The 16,103-nt window shown below is 56.0% G+C and overlaps 2 protein-coding genes across 2 annotated transcripts; one reads left to right on the top strand and one right to left on the bottom strand.

Moving 5' to 3' along the window:
• Window positions 1-30: 30 nt before the first annotated feature.
• baiap2l2a (BAR/IMD domain containing adaptor protein 2 like 2a) lies at window positions 31-7,394 on the bottom strand. Its single transcript, XM_053852318.1, has 14 exons — window positions 6,371-7,394; window positions 6,225-6,300; window positions 5,704-5,790; window positions 3,447-3,508; window positions 3,158-3,229; window positions 2,745-2,829; window positions 2,558-2,706; window positions 2,404-2,502; window positions 2,164-2,260; window positions 1,906-2,107; window positions 1,774-1,839; window positions 1,456-1,600; window positions 814-854; window positions 31-452 (listed from the first exon to the last, which is right to left on the bottom strand). The coding sequence occupies exons 1-14, from the start codon at window positions 6,413-6,415 to the stop codon at window positions 383-385; spliced, it is 1,296 nt and encodes a 431-aa protein (XP_053708293.1). The 5' UTR covers window positions 6,416-7,394; the 3' UTR covers window positions 31-382.
• Window positions 7,395-8,566: 1,172 nt separating this feature from the next.
• Window positions 8,567-13,086, top strand: LOC128751293 (neuronal pentraxin receptor-like). Its single transcript, XM_053852235.1, has 5 exons — window positions 8,567-9,319; window positions 10,296-10,566; window positions 10,647-10,879; window positions 10,941-11,120; window positions 11,324-13,086. Exons 1-5 carry the CDS (start codon window positions 8,636-8,638, stop codon window positions 11,549-11,551), a joined length of 1,596 nt encoding a protein of 531 aa, XP_053708210.1. The 5' UTR covers window positions 8,567-8,635; the 3' UTR covers window positions 11,552-13,086.
• The last annotated feature ends 3,017 nt before the right edge of the window (window positions 13,087-16,103 follow it).

Genomic DNA, 16,103 nt, shown 5'->3' with positions numbered 1-16,103 from the left:
AAAACATCCAAACACAAAACATTTCTCCATGTTTGCTGTTGTTGTTGAGTCCACACCCACGACGCTAAAGCAGTGATGGTGAACAACACAGCACGTTTCCTTCTCCTGGATGAAAAGACTGAGGTGCCAGTCCCAGCTCCACAGGGAGGCAGCGACCCGGGACGCTGCTCTGAAGGCACACGCAGCGACCCAACGAGCTACAGGACGCAACAGCACCGGGTTTTCAGGTGACTGAGCCAGCACCACTGGATCACTGAGGTGCAAGTGGAGCCAAACATTACACCACCTTGGCTGTGGCTCATACATATTCATGGGTCCAGGACGGGGAAAGAGGTGTCAGCTTTGATGAGCGTGTGCTCCTGGGTCACAACGTGGTGGGGATTTAGCGTGCCGCTGACCAGTCGTCAGTGGGCGTCGGCCTCAGCTTCACTGTGGCGAAGGGATTGGTGCCTCTGAAACAGTGAAGAGGAGCATCAGGTTAGTCGCTGGAGACTGGAGCATGTGAGGACCAGGAGGGGAGCAGATACGAGGAAAATACTCTTCCAGACAGAGAGAGAAACATGCTGCTGCACAGTTGAGGAACATTTCCTGAGACTCCAAGTCAAACACGTTCTGGTCACAGGAGAGACCAGGAAGCTCGTGGTCTACAGTTTGATGAGGGTCAGTCTCACTGCCACTGACTGCAGGGTCCATTTCTATGCCTCAGGATGCCTCCTGGACGGCCAGGTCCACCTGGGAGGAGGAGCTGAGGAGATGATGTCTCTCCTCTGCTCCATGAAGACCTACAAAGTGAACTTTAATATGGGGTCCTACCTGGGGAAGAGCTCCGGGTGCGACCTCTGCGGCTGCTCCTTCTGTGAACAAGCAAGAGAAGACATTGATGTCCAACCATGACAGACCTGAGCTACATCTTCATCGTCATCCATCATGAGCGATGACTCAAACCACGTCACAACACACTCAGTTTTGGTGGCTGACTCTTCAGAACCAGAAGGATCAGACTGTAATGCAGCAGCACCACACCAACAGCAAGTCAGAGCAAGAGTCCAGAGAGAGGAACGCTACACCTGTCTGTCCCACATCAGCAGCTGGAGCTTCCTCCCTGCATCCACCAGAAGGAAGGCTCAGGTGTCATGGAGAACAAGACCTTGCCACAGCGCCCCTGCTGGACAGATGGCCGCATTGCATCAGGGAAAGTCGCTCTGGACCTTGTTAGCGTTCCACTTGTGTTCAGGCGCGTGACACTGTGAGACCATGGTTGTCAAAGCTAAACCTTGTGCTTCTGGAGGAACATTTCTGTCAGCATGTCATTGAAACACGGCGGCGTGAGACCGTCACCCCCATGCGGGGGGGACACTCTGGTGACAGCCCGCTACAGATGAGAGAGGTTTCCTCGAGAAGAGACGTGATTGATTTTAGCTCAGCGGATCGATAATCCCCGTCGCCTTCCATCACCTTGCTCTCAAGATTAGACTCCGTCCTTCTGTCCGCTTTGACTGGTCTGGAGGGTGGAGGGGGGGGCGGCGGTGGCGGGGGCTGACTCTCGCTCCTGGGTCGGTCCATCAGTAGCCCCCCACCGCTGCCCTGGAGGGAGGAAGCCCTGGAGTCACGGAGAGACCAGAGAGACGGGTCAGCATCGGCAGCAGCAGCACAGTCACAGGAACCAGGAAGGAGCGTGATAGTAACAGAGAGGACGCTGGTTTGAACCCCACGCTTCAGGGAGCTGCTCGTCCTTGTGCGTGTTTGTGTGAACAGCGCTCCAGAGCAGTGTACCTGCACTGGTCCGCCTGCAGGCCAGCGTCCACTTCCTCCACGTACGAGGCCGGGAACCACCCTCTCCTGAGGCACATCATTGCGGCGTGTTGAAGGCTGAGGCGGCAGTAACCGGCTCACCCGTTCACCCACCGTGACCCGTTGCTCACAGAGCCGTAGAGCCAGCCGTTCCTGGGTTGCTGGACCAGTGCGGTGACGGAGTCTCCTCTGCTGAAGGACAGCAGGGTGGGGTTGGATCCAGCAGGCTGGTGGTCCACCCGGGCCCTCACCCTCCGCCCTCTGGCCCTCACCGTCCCCACGGTGACGCCAGAGATGCTGCCCTGCGGAGACGGGGCTGAGAGGACAGGTCAGAGGTGCTCCGCTCCTCAGGAGCTGCAGAGGAGCTCTCACCTCTGGACGGCACTTGGCTGAGAGGCTCCGCCTCTTCTGGTGGCGGCTGGCTTGACATGGACCTGAACGCCTCCTCCCGGGTCGTGACCTTCTGCCCCTGACACAGCAGTGGAAACAGAGGAGAGATTGAACTTCAGTTCCACATTAAACATTGTAACTCAAAATAAATATAAAACCACTGCATGAGCGAGTCCTGGCAGCAGAGGGCGCTCTTGCAACAGAGTGGTGAGGTGAGCTCACGTGGCCAGTGCCTCTGGAGGTCCTGCCTTTCGCAGCTCCTCTGGTGGCCTCCAGATCCTCTCTCCAGGCAGCAGCTCTCTGCTGCAGTGAAGCTCCAGTCTGCCACAGAGCGTGTCAGGAGGCCTTCCTCTGAGGTGGGGAAGTCCAGCCCTACCTTGTCCATGAGGCTGGTGATGGTGTGGATGAGGCCGCAGTGTTTCTCCGCCACGAAGCGGTACCTCCTTTCCTCCTCCCTCAGAGCATCACTGTGGCTCTCCCTGAGGAACGTCACATACTCGCCGGCCTCCTGAGGATGATGGACAGCTGTGTCCAGACGGAGACGAGTGTGACAGCAGTTTCACCCACCGTCACGGCTCCTCTCCTCCGCTCCCGCTCCTGAGCTTCCGCTTGTTCTCGGACCTCCGTCTCGTACTGTCTCCTGCTGGACTGCACAGATCCCACAGCTAAGAACCAGTTTATTGCCTGTCTGCTGAGAGGTTCCTGAGCCACACTGGAGAGGAGAACCTTCTCAACTCATTCCAGTTTGAACTAGAGGACCAGTAGTGAGCTGCTCGTCTCTCTACACAGTGATGGCTGGATTGGTGGAAAATGTTCTGTATCCACGTCCACGTCTGACACATCACATGACCTCCTGCTCTGCTCTGAGTCTCCAATGCACGACTCATTGGGTGCTTCTAAACCAGCACCACTGGTGGCTCACGAGCTTGAACTGTCTCCATCATCATCATCTTCATCACCAGCCCCCGTCACTCACCGAGATGAAGCCTCTGTCCTGTCTCACGTTGTTGTCCATCTCCTGCAGGACGTCCACAGTGAACCAGTGAAACTGGAACGGCAGAAAGGAGGTCAGTGACCCAGTCGCGGTTGACTGTGTCAGACTGCGCTTCCTCTCGCTCCTGACGGCTCGAACATCAGTCGTAAAGCCTCTTATCTGAATGGACCTTTGGTGTCTGCGGGTCGCTCCCAGAACCACAGCGTCTGATAATGATTCACTTCTCGTCTTCGCTGACTCTCCCGTCACAAGACCCACCCTGAGTACTCACCACACTCTCCAGCTGGGTGGTGAGGCTCCTCTGGCTGTTGGAGATCTGGACCAGGACGTCTCCTGCAAGACAGGCACAATGACCAGTCTCACACTCTCTTCTGTCTCACTGAGTTGAGACACTACCTGTGCTGCCACCTGTCTGTCTGTCTTCCTGTCGCCACCTGTCTGTCTGTCTTGCTGCTGCCATCTGCCTGCCTGTCCTCCTGTCTGTCTGTATCCCTGCCTGTCTATCTGTCCTCCTGCTGCCACCTGTCTGTGCTCCTGCCTGTCTGTCTGTCCTCCTGCCTGTCTGTCCTCCTGCGGCCATCTGTCTGTCTGTCCTCCTGCCCGTCTCCCTGTCTGCCCTCCTGTCTGTCTGTCCTCCTGCCTGTCTGTCCTCCTTTCTGTCTGTGCTCCTGCCTGTCTGTCTATCCTCCTACCTGTGTGTGCTCCTGCTGCCACCTCTCTGTCCTCCTGTCTGTCTGTCTGTCTGTCTGTCCTTCTGTCTCTCTGTGCTCCAACCTGTCTGTCCTCCTGCCCCCACCTGTCTGTCTGTGCTCCTGCCTGTCTGTCTATCCTCCTACCTGTGTGTGCTCCTGCTGCCACCTCTCTGTCCTCCTGTCTGTCTGTCTGTCTGTCCTTCTGTCTCTCTGTGCTCCAACCTGTCTGTCCTCCTGCCCCCACCTGTCTGTCTGTCCTCCTGCCTGTCTGTCCTCCTGCTGCCACCTATCTCTCCTCTTGTCTGTCTCTCCTCTTATCTGTCTGTCCTCCTGCCGCAACCTGTCTGTCTGTCCTCCTGCCTGTCTGTCTGTCCTCCTGCCCGTCTGCCTGTCTGCCCTCCTGTATGTCTGTCCTCCTGTCTGACTGTTCTCCTCTCTGTCTATGCTCCTGCCTGTCTGTCTGTCCTCCTCTCTGTCTGTGCTCCTGCCTGTCTGTCTATCCTCCTGCCTGTATGTGCTCTTGCTGCCACCTGTCTGTCCTCCCGTCTGTCTGTCTGTCTGACCTTCTGTTTCTCTGTGCTCCTGCCTGTCTGTCCTCCTGCTGCCACCTATCTCTCCTCTTGTCTGTCTGTCCTCCTGCCGCCACCTGTCTGTGCCTGTCTGTGCTCTTGCCTGTAGGTCCTCCTGCCTGTCTGTCCTCCTGCCGCCCCCAGTCTGTCTGTCCTCCTGCCTGTCTGTCTGTCTTCCTGCCCGTCTGCCCTCCTGTCTGTCTGTCCTCCTGCCTTTCTGTCCTCCTCTCTGTCTGTCTGCCTGTAGGTCCTCCTGCCTGTCTGTCCTCCTGCCGCCACCAGTCTGTCTGTCCTCCTGCCTGTCTGTCTGTCCTCCTGCCCGTCTGCCCTCCTGTCTGTCTGTCCTCCTGCCTTTCTGTCCTCCTCTCTGTCTGTGCTCCTGCCTGGATGTCTGTCCTTCTGTCTCTTGTGCTCCTGCCTGTCTGTCCTCCAGCCCCCACCTGTCTGTCTGTCCTCCTGCCTGTCTGTCCTCCTGCTGCCACCTGTCTCTCCTCTTGTCTGTCTGTCCTCCTGCCTGTCTATCCTCCTGCCTGTCTGTCCTCCTGCCTGTCTGTCTGTCCTCCTGCTCATCTGCCTGTCTGCCCTCCTGTCTGTCTGTCCTCCTGCCTGTCTGTCCTCCTGCTGCCACCTGTCTCTCCTTTTGTCTGTCTCTCCTCTTGTCTGTCTGTCCTCCTGCCGCCACCTGTCTGTCTGTCCTCCTGCCTGTCTGTCTGTCCTCCTGCCCGTCTGCCCTCCTGTATGTCTGTCCTCCTGCCTGACTGTCCTCCTCTCTGTCTGTGCTCCTGCCTGTCTGTCTGTCCTCCTCTCTGTCTGTGCTCCTGCCAGTAGGTCCTCCTGCCTGTCTGTTCTCCTGCTGTCACTTGTCTCTCCTCTTGTCTGTCACTTATCTTGTCTGTCTGTCCTCCCACCTGTCTGTTTGTCCCCCGGCACCTGTTTGTGCTCCTGCCTGCCTGTCTGTCCTCCTGCCTGCCTGTCTGTCCTCCTGCCTGTCTGTCCTCCTGTCTGTCTGTGCTCCTGCTACCACCTGTCTGAGCTCCTCAATTATTGATGGCGCTGTTAGAATCCGATCCTGTTCATCACGTCTCTGACTCGTGGGCCGTTTAGGCTGCACCACATCTGAACTGGCAACACGAGGGTTATGTTCCCTTCCTTCCTGTGTCCTGAGTCCTGGCTGAGTGTAAACTTTAAACCACCCACCGGTGACTGCTGCTGCTAAATGGACCTGTGTGGTCCACATGGCTGCAGGTCAGCCTCTCACATGACTCACCCATGGGCTGTGAGGAGACGGAGCGCAGCGCTTGCTCGCCGATCCTGGAGAGGGCGCTGAAGTAGGCCTCGCTGCTGGATGCCAGAGCTGCACCACACACATTACCATCATCATCATCATCTTCATCTTCATTATCACCATCATCTTCATCAGCAGCAGTTTCAATGTACTGTATTCATAATGAATGGAAGTGTAGGAGACCTGTTGATCGCACGGCCAAAATACATGGATGGATGGATGACGGAGCGACCGGACCCCCTGTGGGTCTCAGCTCCTCCTCACGCCTGGGTCCAGCGTGTGGCAGATATAACACACTGACAGCAGGTCCGACTGCTCAGGTCCTGAGCAGAACCACAGAGGAGCAGGAACCACCACCTGATCAGCCGGATTTAGGGACGGACTTTGGTTCCCACTTAGACTTTGGAACCCGGTCACCGGCACCACACACTTGCCTGAGGCTCATGGCTTCTGGTCCGTTCAGCACAGCCTTGAACAGAACCACTGGACATGAAGGTTCTTACCGTGAAAGGCTCGGACGTAGCTGTTGCCCAGGGAGACCAGCTTCTGCAGGCTGGGGTTGAACTCCTCCATCAGGTTCTGAGGGAGGCACCAGTGAGTGGAGAGACCTCAGCAGGTGGAGAGACAGTGCCGCTCTCACAGGTCTTACCGAGTAGATCCCTAGCGTGGAGCGGTGGAGCTGGTCCGAGCTCATGGTGTCAGGTCGGGCGTCAGAGAGAGCAGGTGGCTCTGAGGGCTGCGGCTCCAGGAAGTGTGTGTGAGTGTGTGGTAATAAAACCCTGCGGCCGCGAACAATAGCAGTAAATGATTAAACAGGGCTGACTCTGCTATGAAGCCTGATGGTGTGTGCAGCATGAAGGCCCGGCTAGCTGGGACACACCAGCCTGCGGTTTCCAGCCGAGCTCTAGCTGTGTGGCGCCCCCTCTCACGCGCCTGTGGAAGCACAGGGCTCACTGTGATGGACCTGTTGGGTACACCAGGCTTGAGTCTGGTGTCCACTGTGGCGCCGCCTGTTGGGAGCGGCAGGAATGACGGGGCCAGATTTGGCACCCGGGCCTCAGGTTTGGCAGGAGAGGAGGAGAAGGAAACCACTGCCCACGCGGATGATGGAAGCAAAGTTTATCGATCGACTTCTGGGGGAGGAACTCGGTTCTGACTCGTACCCGTCACGACCTTGTGATGCCGCGGCGGTTGGAGAGATGATACTGAGGTTAATTATTTACAGGTTAATAACGCTCGCTGACGGGTGGGGGAAGGGGAGGGATGGATCGTGGAGCTCCTCGTACACAAGATGGCCACACACACAGACCTGAGCTGAATTTCAATTACCCCTCAGTTCCTCTGCTCCCGCAGCCGTGCTGCATGGCAGGAGTGAAACCTTCAACCGCTGACCAGGAGGGAGTCGATCAGAGGGACAGGTGGAGAGGCTGCTCTGCAGAGGACAGACAACATGGAGGTGGAGGGGGAGGACGGAGACGAAGCTGCAGAAAACAAGCTGCGAGGGAAACAAGTAGTTTTGCGTGAATGGGAGTGTGTGGGAGTGTTCCAAGTGTGTTTCCATGAATGTAGATGAGGTTCCCCTGCGCTTCTGCAGCCTGCCACTGGGGGGAGTATATTCCCTGGTGAGGGAGAACACAGTGCTGCACTCATAAATCTGAGGAGCTGCTTCCATCGCAGGCCTGGAGCCCTCAGGATGAAGGGCGCAGAGACGCAAACAAACACGTCTCTGCTGCGAGGCCCGGTGGCTAGATGTGGCCCTCCGAGTCGTTTCATGTCACAGCACCAAGAAGACTCGAAATAAAAGGCGAAAAGAAGCTTAAAATGCAACAAGAGCTTCATTCAGAAGCGACCCTCGCAAGGAGAACTGGTCCTGCGAGAATGGTGTTCAAGAGGGTTGGCTGGGTTTCAGAGGTGGGACTCAGTGTTCTCCTGAGATTGAGATGAACAGCTTTAGTGTTTGGCAGCCAGCTTCCATGACAGAGCTCTGCCTCGCTCACCAGCCCCAGCAAAAGCACCCGGCCTCCTGCAGCTCCCTGCCTGTTGCCCTGTGGAGCTGGGACTCCAGGAAGCAAGCCATTACCCAGATAGCAGCGGGATCCAAGTCATCAGATCCACACGGCTCCGGACTGGATGTTGTGACTTCGGCCCACATTGGTTTCTGAACCTGACTCAGTTGGGCCACGGCTCTGACAGCGTCCAGGCCACAAACATGAGGGAATGTGACGCCCTGCTGTGATGATGAGAATGTGGATGGTCAGCTCCTCCTCATCACATTGGTCCGGTGCTGCCTCCACACACCATCTGCCCCTGGCCCAGGTCCTCTCCGTGCTCTGCTGCCAGCAGCTGGAAAACCTCCAAACCACCACAGCCACCAGCTGACATGGTTGTGAGCACTGCTGACCTCTGAAGACTCAGGGGAGAGTCCAGTTGCAGGTGTCCACTCGGGGGTTCCGACTCAGAGAGGAGCCTCCAGAACCAGCAACTGGACTGGAGGCTAGTGGTGGCCCATCATTAGCTTCTTGGTCTGAACCTGCTCCCGTCACTAGAGAAGTCAAAACAGCCGCAGATGCTGGCGGTGAGAAGGCGCCTCTGATCCTCCTCCTCCATCCGACTCTGCTTCATTATCAGCCTGGAATTTCGCCTGAGCGTGGGAGACATGCGCAGGAGGAGGAAGAGTGAGGAGGAGGAGGAGGGAGAGGAGGAGGACACAAACTGCTTATTTTTGTCGACCATGATCGCTCAATTATGGTGCGGAACTGTGGTCTAACCTGCCGCCGCTGCTGGGGGAACTAGCGCTCTGCGGGCGGACTCTCTGGCGCTCCACGGTTTGGGATTCTTTCGCTGATTTTCGCATCGTCGCTCGCTCTCATCCGCCGCAACCCTGAAGTTCATCGTGATCATCCTGGCCGCCGGCATGGTGGCCTTCATCGGGGCAGTCATCTGCATCATCGCCGCCGTGCACACCGGAGCCTCGCGGAGCAGCGCGCTGCTCAAGCCGGCGGCCGCCGACAACCACTCCTTCTTTCCGGACTCGGTGGCGCAGACGCCCGCGGCTGGAAGTTCCGTGGCTCGCGTGGGCGCGCTCGGTGCTCTCCATGGTTCTGAATCCCCGGACTCCGAAGCGCCGACCTTCAACGGGCTGGATGGAGTCAGTGGTCTCACCGGGCACGACCCCACCGTCAGCCGTCTCATCTGCACCCCGATACCCGCCGGGGAATGCAACCCCAAAAACTTTGGGCAACAAGCGGACGACGCTTCCCTGCACGCGAGGGAGGACTGGGGGTCTCTGCGTTCCAGAGCCGAGGAGCTCCGGCAGACCGTCCTGCAGCAGAAGGAGCAGATCCTCAGCGACCAGAGGACCATCCGCGAGCTGACGGGGAAGCTGTCCGAGTGCGAGAGGACTCTGGAGGCGGAGAGACGCGGGGGCGCCACGGGCATGAGGAGCGCGAGCGACCCGGCCCAGGCGCACCTGGAGCGGATGATGGTGCGGGACAGCCCGGCCTCGTCCTCGGACGGCGTCCATGTTCTCACCGTGAGGGCTGTGGACGAGCTGGAGCAGGCCATCAGTCAGCTGAAGGAGCGCATCGAGAAGCTGGAGGTGAGCAGAAGATGCCTTCTTTTCATCAGATCTGACCTGATAGATGAAGGTCCATCAGAGAAGACATCCTCACCACTGGAGAAGCTTCTTCTTCGATAGGTTCATATCTTCCAAGTTGTTATCATCTTCATTATGGTCACAGCCACTGTGTGGCCCGTGGCCCGTGGGCACCAGGTAGACCCTCATTCTGGACTCACGTCCATTCCTCTCTACAGAGTTCTCCTCACACCTGGAGTTTGAGCTTCATCTCTTCACAGCAAACCTTCTAAATGTGGCTTCTCAGCGTTGCACCACCATGTTGACGCTCCTGTTTCTTACAAGCATGGGTCAGCACATTACAGAAAACACATCGTCATTCAATACGAACCAGTTTGAGTTCAACTTCCAAATTGACTTCCCCGATTACAGCTCTCACTGGCCGCTGAATCCACAACACAACAGGAGGTCCATGAGGAACCGCGTTTGGTTTCATGATGAGATGAATGATTTCCACTGCAGGACGTTGGAGCGTGGATCAAGGGCTTCGCTCCTTCATCTAGTCCGATTGGCCCCCCCCTCGCCCGAGACACCGATGTTGAGCCGTTTGTTGCCGGTGTTTCTGAATCAGCTCATCTCCGAGGCCGCAGCAGTGATGGAAGTCTGTGAGCACCTGAGATGAAATATTCACACTGCTGCATTTAAGGGCTGTCAGAAGAACTTAGGTTCAGCGATGAATATTTCATTTGAGCTCCCCACTGCCCCCCATCACACGCACCTCCACTCCTGCTGCCCTCGGGGAGCATCCGCTATGTAAACACCTGGACTTAATCGAGTCTTTCTGTTGATACAGGCCGCATTCTGTCACTCAGTCATCCGCATCATGTTTCATCAGGAGCAGGGAGCCGGCTCCATGTCTCTCTGGTCAATAGGAGGGTTTGTTGCGGCTGCGTCTGTGGATGTAGCGAGAAGCTGAGAACCGAGTCTGGTTTCCCCACAGGCGGACATCGGACCACTCCCTCGCAACCACTCGGACGGTGATGCTCCGGTGGAGGAGAGCCGGACCTCCGGCCGGCTGCTCAACGAACCTGGACACCACAGCGGACCGCAGAGGTCCTGGAGGATGGAGGACCTGGAGGGGGAGCTGGAGAAGAAGGTGGAGCTGCTGGCCAAGGAGAGAAAAGCCCTGCGGCTGGAAAGTGAGAAGCATCAGCAGGAAATAGACCTGGGCATCGAGCAACTGCAGCGGCGGCTGGAAGGACTGGAGGAGGGTCAGTGACGTGTGTGTGAGCTGAGGTGTGAGGGTGAGCCGGAGACAGTGTGGGGTCTTCACCAGCTCTGACTCCTACAGGTCACTCCTTCCCAGAAGGCTTCCGACTCTCCTTCCCGACCCGCACCAACTACATGTACGCTGTGGTCAAGCGGGCCGTGCCAAAGCTGCGAGCCTTCACCCTCTGCCTGTGGGTGCGGCCAGCAGAGGGTGGCGTGGGCACGCCCTTCTCCTACGCTGTTCCGGAGCAGCCCAACGAGTTGGTGCTGCTGCAGGGTCTGCACTCCTCCACAGAGCTGCTGGTCAATGACAAGGTGAGGAGAAGGAGGAGGAAAGGTGTCTGAGTGCAGCGTCTGATGACTCTGTCTCCTGCAGGTGGCGCCGCTGCCGCTGCAGCTGAGCAGAGGCAGCTGGCAACACGTGTGCGTGAGCTGGAGTCAGACGGCCGGAGCGTGGCAGGCCTACCAGGGGGGCAAGCTGAGGGGCGAAGGTCACGGCCTGGCAGCGGGTCACCAGGTCAGACCCGGGGGAGTTCTCATCCTGGGACAGGAGCAGGTGAGCCATGAGCTCTGAGTCGCATCAGTCATGGAGACAGAGGTGGGTGGAGCTGCAGAGTCACCGCTTCAAATCTAGCGTCCTTCCTCTGGTGCTCTGGTTTCCTCCCACAGTCCAAAGACGTCCTGCCTGTGATGGACCTGGTGGGGTCCCCTCACCCTGGGTCTCTGGCTCCAGCCTCACCTGCACCTCTCTTCCCGCAGGACTCTCTTGGCGGCGGCTTCGACTCCACTCAGGCTCTGGTGGGAGAGCTGTCCCAGGTGGGTCTCTGGGACCGGGTCCTGACCCCCGCCCAGGTGGCCAGCCTGGCCCGCTGTGGAAGAGTGACCCAGGGCAGCGTCGCCCCCTGGACGGACGCCGGCGTGGAGGTGCACGGCGGCGCCACGGCCGACCCTGGGGAGCCCTGCAGCAAACACAGCCACAGCTCTTAGGTGGGGCGGGGGCCAGGGAGCATGGCTTCTCAACCTTGGTCTCACAACACACGCGGACTGTTCAGAGAGTCACGGCTTCCTCAGGGTCAGCTAGGAAACAACAGTCGACCAATCGCATGAGCTTTCAAAATGAACCAAAACAATTTGTCATTTTTTATTTTTCACATTCGGCAAGAGTTAACTGTACAAAATCATTTCATGGTGAATTCAGATATTTGATTTGACTGACAGCAATATGCTCCTGAGTCCTGGTCACATGGGGTTTGGTTAAAACTGCCTTCCTCATTCATGCACTGGAAACACCTGTTCACCTCCAACAACACATCGTCAGGTGGAATATTTGGGGAGTGAAGGCGGTGCAAGACAAGAATTCACCATCTTTTTTATGTGAAGTGAGTCCAAAACTTTGAGAGAAAACCCATATCTTTGATCATAAACCGCTTTTTTATTTGACTTAAAACAATTTCTTCACGTAAAAACGGAAGAAATTGTGAAGTCAGATTGAGTTTGTTTACTTCCATTTCACACCTGACTTTCAGGCTCCAAACAGAACATTCCAAGGATGAATTCCCACGTCGGTACTGGCTGACGTTTGCAGCCTGGAATGACACAACACCTGTGTTTCGTTGACTCAAACAAACAGCGGCGATGTTGGACTGGAGGCTCCGTCATGTGACCATGTTTGGGCTGACTGTGGAGCTAACCAAGGGTTGGGGCACCTTAGTAGTGGAGATTCGCGGTGAGATGAGGAAAGAGTGGTGGGAATATTAAGCAGTGCCGAGGGGATGATGAAAGAGGCAGAAAAATGTGCAGGTTTGGGATGGAGGAGTGGCGTCTGCCGCTCTCCGCCGTCTCTCTCCTCCACACTCCACTGTCGGAGCCACCTCCTTCTGGTTCACAATGCTTCAGAGATTACACAAACAAAACCCAACGACCTCTGCTGACCTTGATGCATTCCATGGTGTCGGTTCTGGTGTTGCCCCAACTGTAAACAATGTCTCACTGCCCGTGACTGCCCGGCGGCCAGACTGACTTTCAAACCATTTCACCTGGAACTTCACTGAGCCACTTCAGAGAAGAGACCGTCTCTGCTGGTGTTGCTTTGGGCTGCAGAGATGCTTCAGTCATGAGGAGCTGCCGAGCGGGGTCTGGGACCAACAACCTCTCCAGGCTTTATGTGGTGCATGTTTGGAAAATGCCTTGTTGCTTTCAGAGTCTGTGCGTGTTGAACCGTGTTGTCACTCTCTGCACCAGTCGTGGTTCTGCAGATGAAGCGGCGTGTTGGTGGTGAGGGGGCGATGGAGGACTGGAGCATTTGGCTGAGCCTCCAATGTCGCGCCTTCTGTCTGCTTAGTCTTGCTTCTTGTATCTGAAATGTGCTGTGTGGAGCTGCTGTGTGTCCGTGTTCCGTTGCGTCCTGCCTGCTGTTGAACTGTCCTGCACATGTGCCATGTTTCAAACCTTTACTATTAAAGAATGACTTTCCTAACTGGTGTGTTCATTTGGTGGCCCGCTGCTGGCGGGCCAGCGGACCCGGCGTCTGAGCCGGTAGAGGAGATTCCACCGCATCACTTCCTCTCCGGAGCAAAGACGCTTGAGTCCTGAAAAGAAGCAGCTGGATCTTGAGGTGTTTGGCAGCACCAAACCAACCGACACACTAATCCCTAATTAGCCCCGCTAATCTGCCTGAGCACATAAATCCAGACTTAGGACTGTTGTTCACGCGATCTTCCCTCCGACGGCTGGATTTACCCGCAAAGCTCATCAGCGGAGACTGGCTTCGTGCCAACCCAGGACCAGGCCCCGCACTCTCTCCCTCTGATCGACCCTTGACCTCCATCTCTGAGTGGATGAACGCATGAATGAGGTGGAGAACATGTCATCCGCCTCTCTCCGTCCAGCAAGAGCACAACGGCCTGGCTTGCCCGGATTACACTCGCCAGAGTTCATTTCAATATGTGTGCAGGGGCCATCTTGGCTGCGGATTACATGCAGTCCGTTCCTAGACGGAATATTGCAGATTAGATGTGACTCGTAATCCAAAATATGATGCTCATATTTGATGAATATGGAAGGTGGTTCTGGCTGTCGTGGAGGCTGCTGCAGGTCAGAGGTCAGAGATTAAACTCTGAGCGACTGTGTGTGTCCATCAAGGATGAGAGGGCAGAAGCCCCAGCTGGAGAGGAACGTTTGTCAGAGAGCATTTAATCCGGACCAAAGGTCCTCCACCACCTTCATCATGAACCTCACTTCCTGGTCCAACTTTCTCTCACCTCTCCACCAGTCCAGACTGCTCCACCCACACGTTGTCTCCAAACTTCTCATGTCCTTTGATCTTGTCCCTCCTCTTGTTGCCCTTACTATCTTCATCTCCTGCTTTAATTTCCAGCCATGAAATAATCTGTGTTCCCTTGTATTTATTTTATGGCTCTCAAATATTATTACAATTTTTAATCTCATTTAATCGCACAGCAGAGTTAACTCACGATTAATCGCAAATGAACTGCAGATTTTCGATCTGCGACTTCACATGATCACGTGATCACTTGAGGACATTTCTTCACTGAGAGGCCTCAGGTCTGTCCAGCATTCAACAGCATCCGTCCGTCAGAGGCCCAGGTGAAAGGGAGGCAACAATGTTGCCTGGTGAGGAGAGAACGGATAGAAGCGCTGATGACAGAGAAATGTGTGCCATCCGCGACGGCGCTTGATTTATTCTGGGAGCCTTTTGAGAGCCAGACCTTCAGAGAAGAGCTTCCTCCGCTCCCATTCAGAGTTAGACACACACAAGGTCCAGCTGTCCCACGGAGCCTCCGTCTGCTCAGGAAAACGCTTGCTCTTTTTCACTTCACACTCACGCCACCGCCCTCCCCCGCGCCAGGCCGGGACTTCTGTGGTGGTGGAGTTACGTGGTGTTACTTCACACACTAGAGGGTGCTCCGGCGGGGTGCTACTGTCTTGTCCTGCAGAGCTCCTCACCAGCTGGAGACCCCTGTCGTCTTGGCCTCTGGCTCAGCTCTTTCCTCTGACAGAGACAGCGCAAGAGAGTTGAGTCAGGAGGCTCCCAGGTCTCAGTACAGACCCGAGAGCTGGACCCACAAGTGGCACACACCTGGACCTGGCACTCCAGCGCCCACCTGCTGAGAGACCCAGCAGGTGCAGTGTGGTGAGTCCGGAGAAGCGGGCCAGTCCGTTCTCATCGTGTCCTGCCGCTGGAAAATCATTTCAGCTCCCCCTGATGAATTTTCCTGGGATTTTGGCAAATGCAGCGACTCAGCATATTTTACGTAATTCCACATGAATAATCCCTGTGACCTGCCTCATTCCTGAGAGTCAGTAGTGAGGCTGAAGTGCAGACCTGCTCAGGGGTCCATGTTTCCACCATGTTTCCCTCCAGACCAGAGCAGTGGAGGATGGAAAGTTGGGGATTTCAGCCCTCCGTCTTCCTTCCTGATGACTTACTGATGACTCTACTTCAGTCGAAACATGAACGTGCTCCAACTGAGGAGCCCTGATCCATGGTCTGCTTGCTTTGATTTCTTTCATTCAAATATCTCCCTCCCACCGTCTGTTGTAAACCCAGTGGAGCTGCTGGGAGAGACAAACGTGGGATGGAATGTGACATGAAGTTCTGAGGTTGCTTCTCCTCCAGTCTCACAGCAACACTGAAGAGGAACCTGGACAAATGAGCAGAAGCGGCGTCTGCCAGTGGTGGCTCACTCTCAGTTTGTCGTTGCTCAAACAGAGAAGTACAGGTGTTTCCTGACTGTGAAGGACACTTTGCCATAAAGACAGAAACTAAAACTTTCCTCAATGATTGTCATCAGAAAGCCTTCCATCATTTGAAGACAGGTTTTCCATTGAGATGGTGTTGGAATCCTTCCACGTGCGTGAAGCGTCCGCTTCACTCTCGCACCAGTCTCATGGCAGACTCAGCCGGTTCTACTGCTGTGGCCTGGCGCGGCTCTGGTCGTGAGGCATTTTCGACCATTTGAATACAAAGTGTTGCAGCCAGTAATTAGTCAGAGCCGCAGCCGTTTATGAGTCAGATAGGTATTAAACACTGGAATGAAGGTGTGTAAATGAGGAGCTGCAGGGACCTGCTGCAAGCCACGTGCCACGCCTGCATGGGTGAGTGAATGTTAGCGGACGCTGTGGGAATAATGTGATATTTTGATACGACGTGACTCTGAGGGGCATCTGTCGGTGGCATTTTGTCTTCCTCTCTTCCTCGATCACGTTTGCTGAACCGGAACAAGGACACAGCGCTGCCAAAGCCCCTGGCGGGCAGTCACTGCTCCAGTGGGAGGAGCTTAATGGATGGGGAGTTGAGCTTCAGGCCGAACAGACTGGATTGGCTGGAACCTTCGGAGTCTGATGGTGAAATCATCTGTGAAGTGTTGGAGGCTAAAGCTAGTACACCACTCCCTTCTTTCCACATCTATATTTCTGTCTCAGATTCGACCGCTGTGTCTGATTTTGGTCTGAAACTTGGCACTGCCCTCAAACGGCCTGGGTTCGGCCCCGGGACCTGGTGTTCTGATCAGATCCA

The sequence above is a fragment of the Synchiropus splendidus genome, chromosome 19, assembly GCF_027744825.2.
Source record: "Synchiropus splendidus isolate RoL2022-P1 chromosome 19, RoL_Sspl_1.0, whole genome shotgun sequence".
Lineage (NCBI taxonomy): Eukaryota > Metazoa > Chordata > Actinopteri > Syngnathiformes > Callionymidae > Synchiropus > Synchiropus splendidus.
The sequence above is the reverse complement of the archived record's forward strand: the minus strand, read 5'-3'. Positions and strand labels throughout refer to the sequence as shown.

Excerpts from the sequence above, each read along its gene's own strand:
- baiap2l2a (XM_053852318.1), bottom strand. The coding sequence starts at position 6,415 with ATGAGCTCGGACCAGCTCCACCGCTCCACGCTAGGGATCTACTCG. Across the intron at positions 2,503-2,557 it reads TCACCAGCCTCATGGACAAG|ACTGGAGCTTCACTGCAGCA; the intron begins GTAGGGCTGGAC and ends GCTCTGTGGCAG. Across the intron at positions 453-813 it reads CACCCGGAGCTCTTCCCCAG|AGGCACCAATCCCTTCGCCA; the intron begins GTAGGACCCCAT and ends TCACTGTTTCAG.
- LOC128751293 (XM_053852235.1), top strand. The coding sequence starts at position 8,636 with ATGGTGGCCTTCATCGGGGCAGTCATCTGCATCATCGCCGCCGTGCAC. Across the intron at positions 10,880-10,940 it reads AGCTGCTGGTCAATGACAAG|GTGGCGCCGCTGCCGCTGCA; the intron begins GTGAGGAGAAGG and ends TGTCTCCTGCAG. Across the intron at positions 11,121-11,323 it reads TCATCCTGGGACAGGAGCAG|GACTCTCTTGGCGGCGGCTT; the intron begins GTGAGCCATGAG and ends CTCTTCCCGCAG.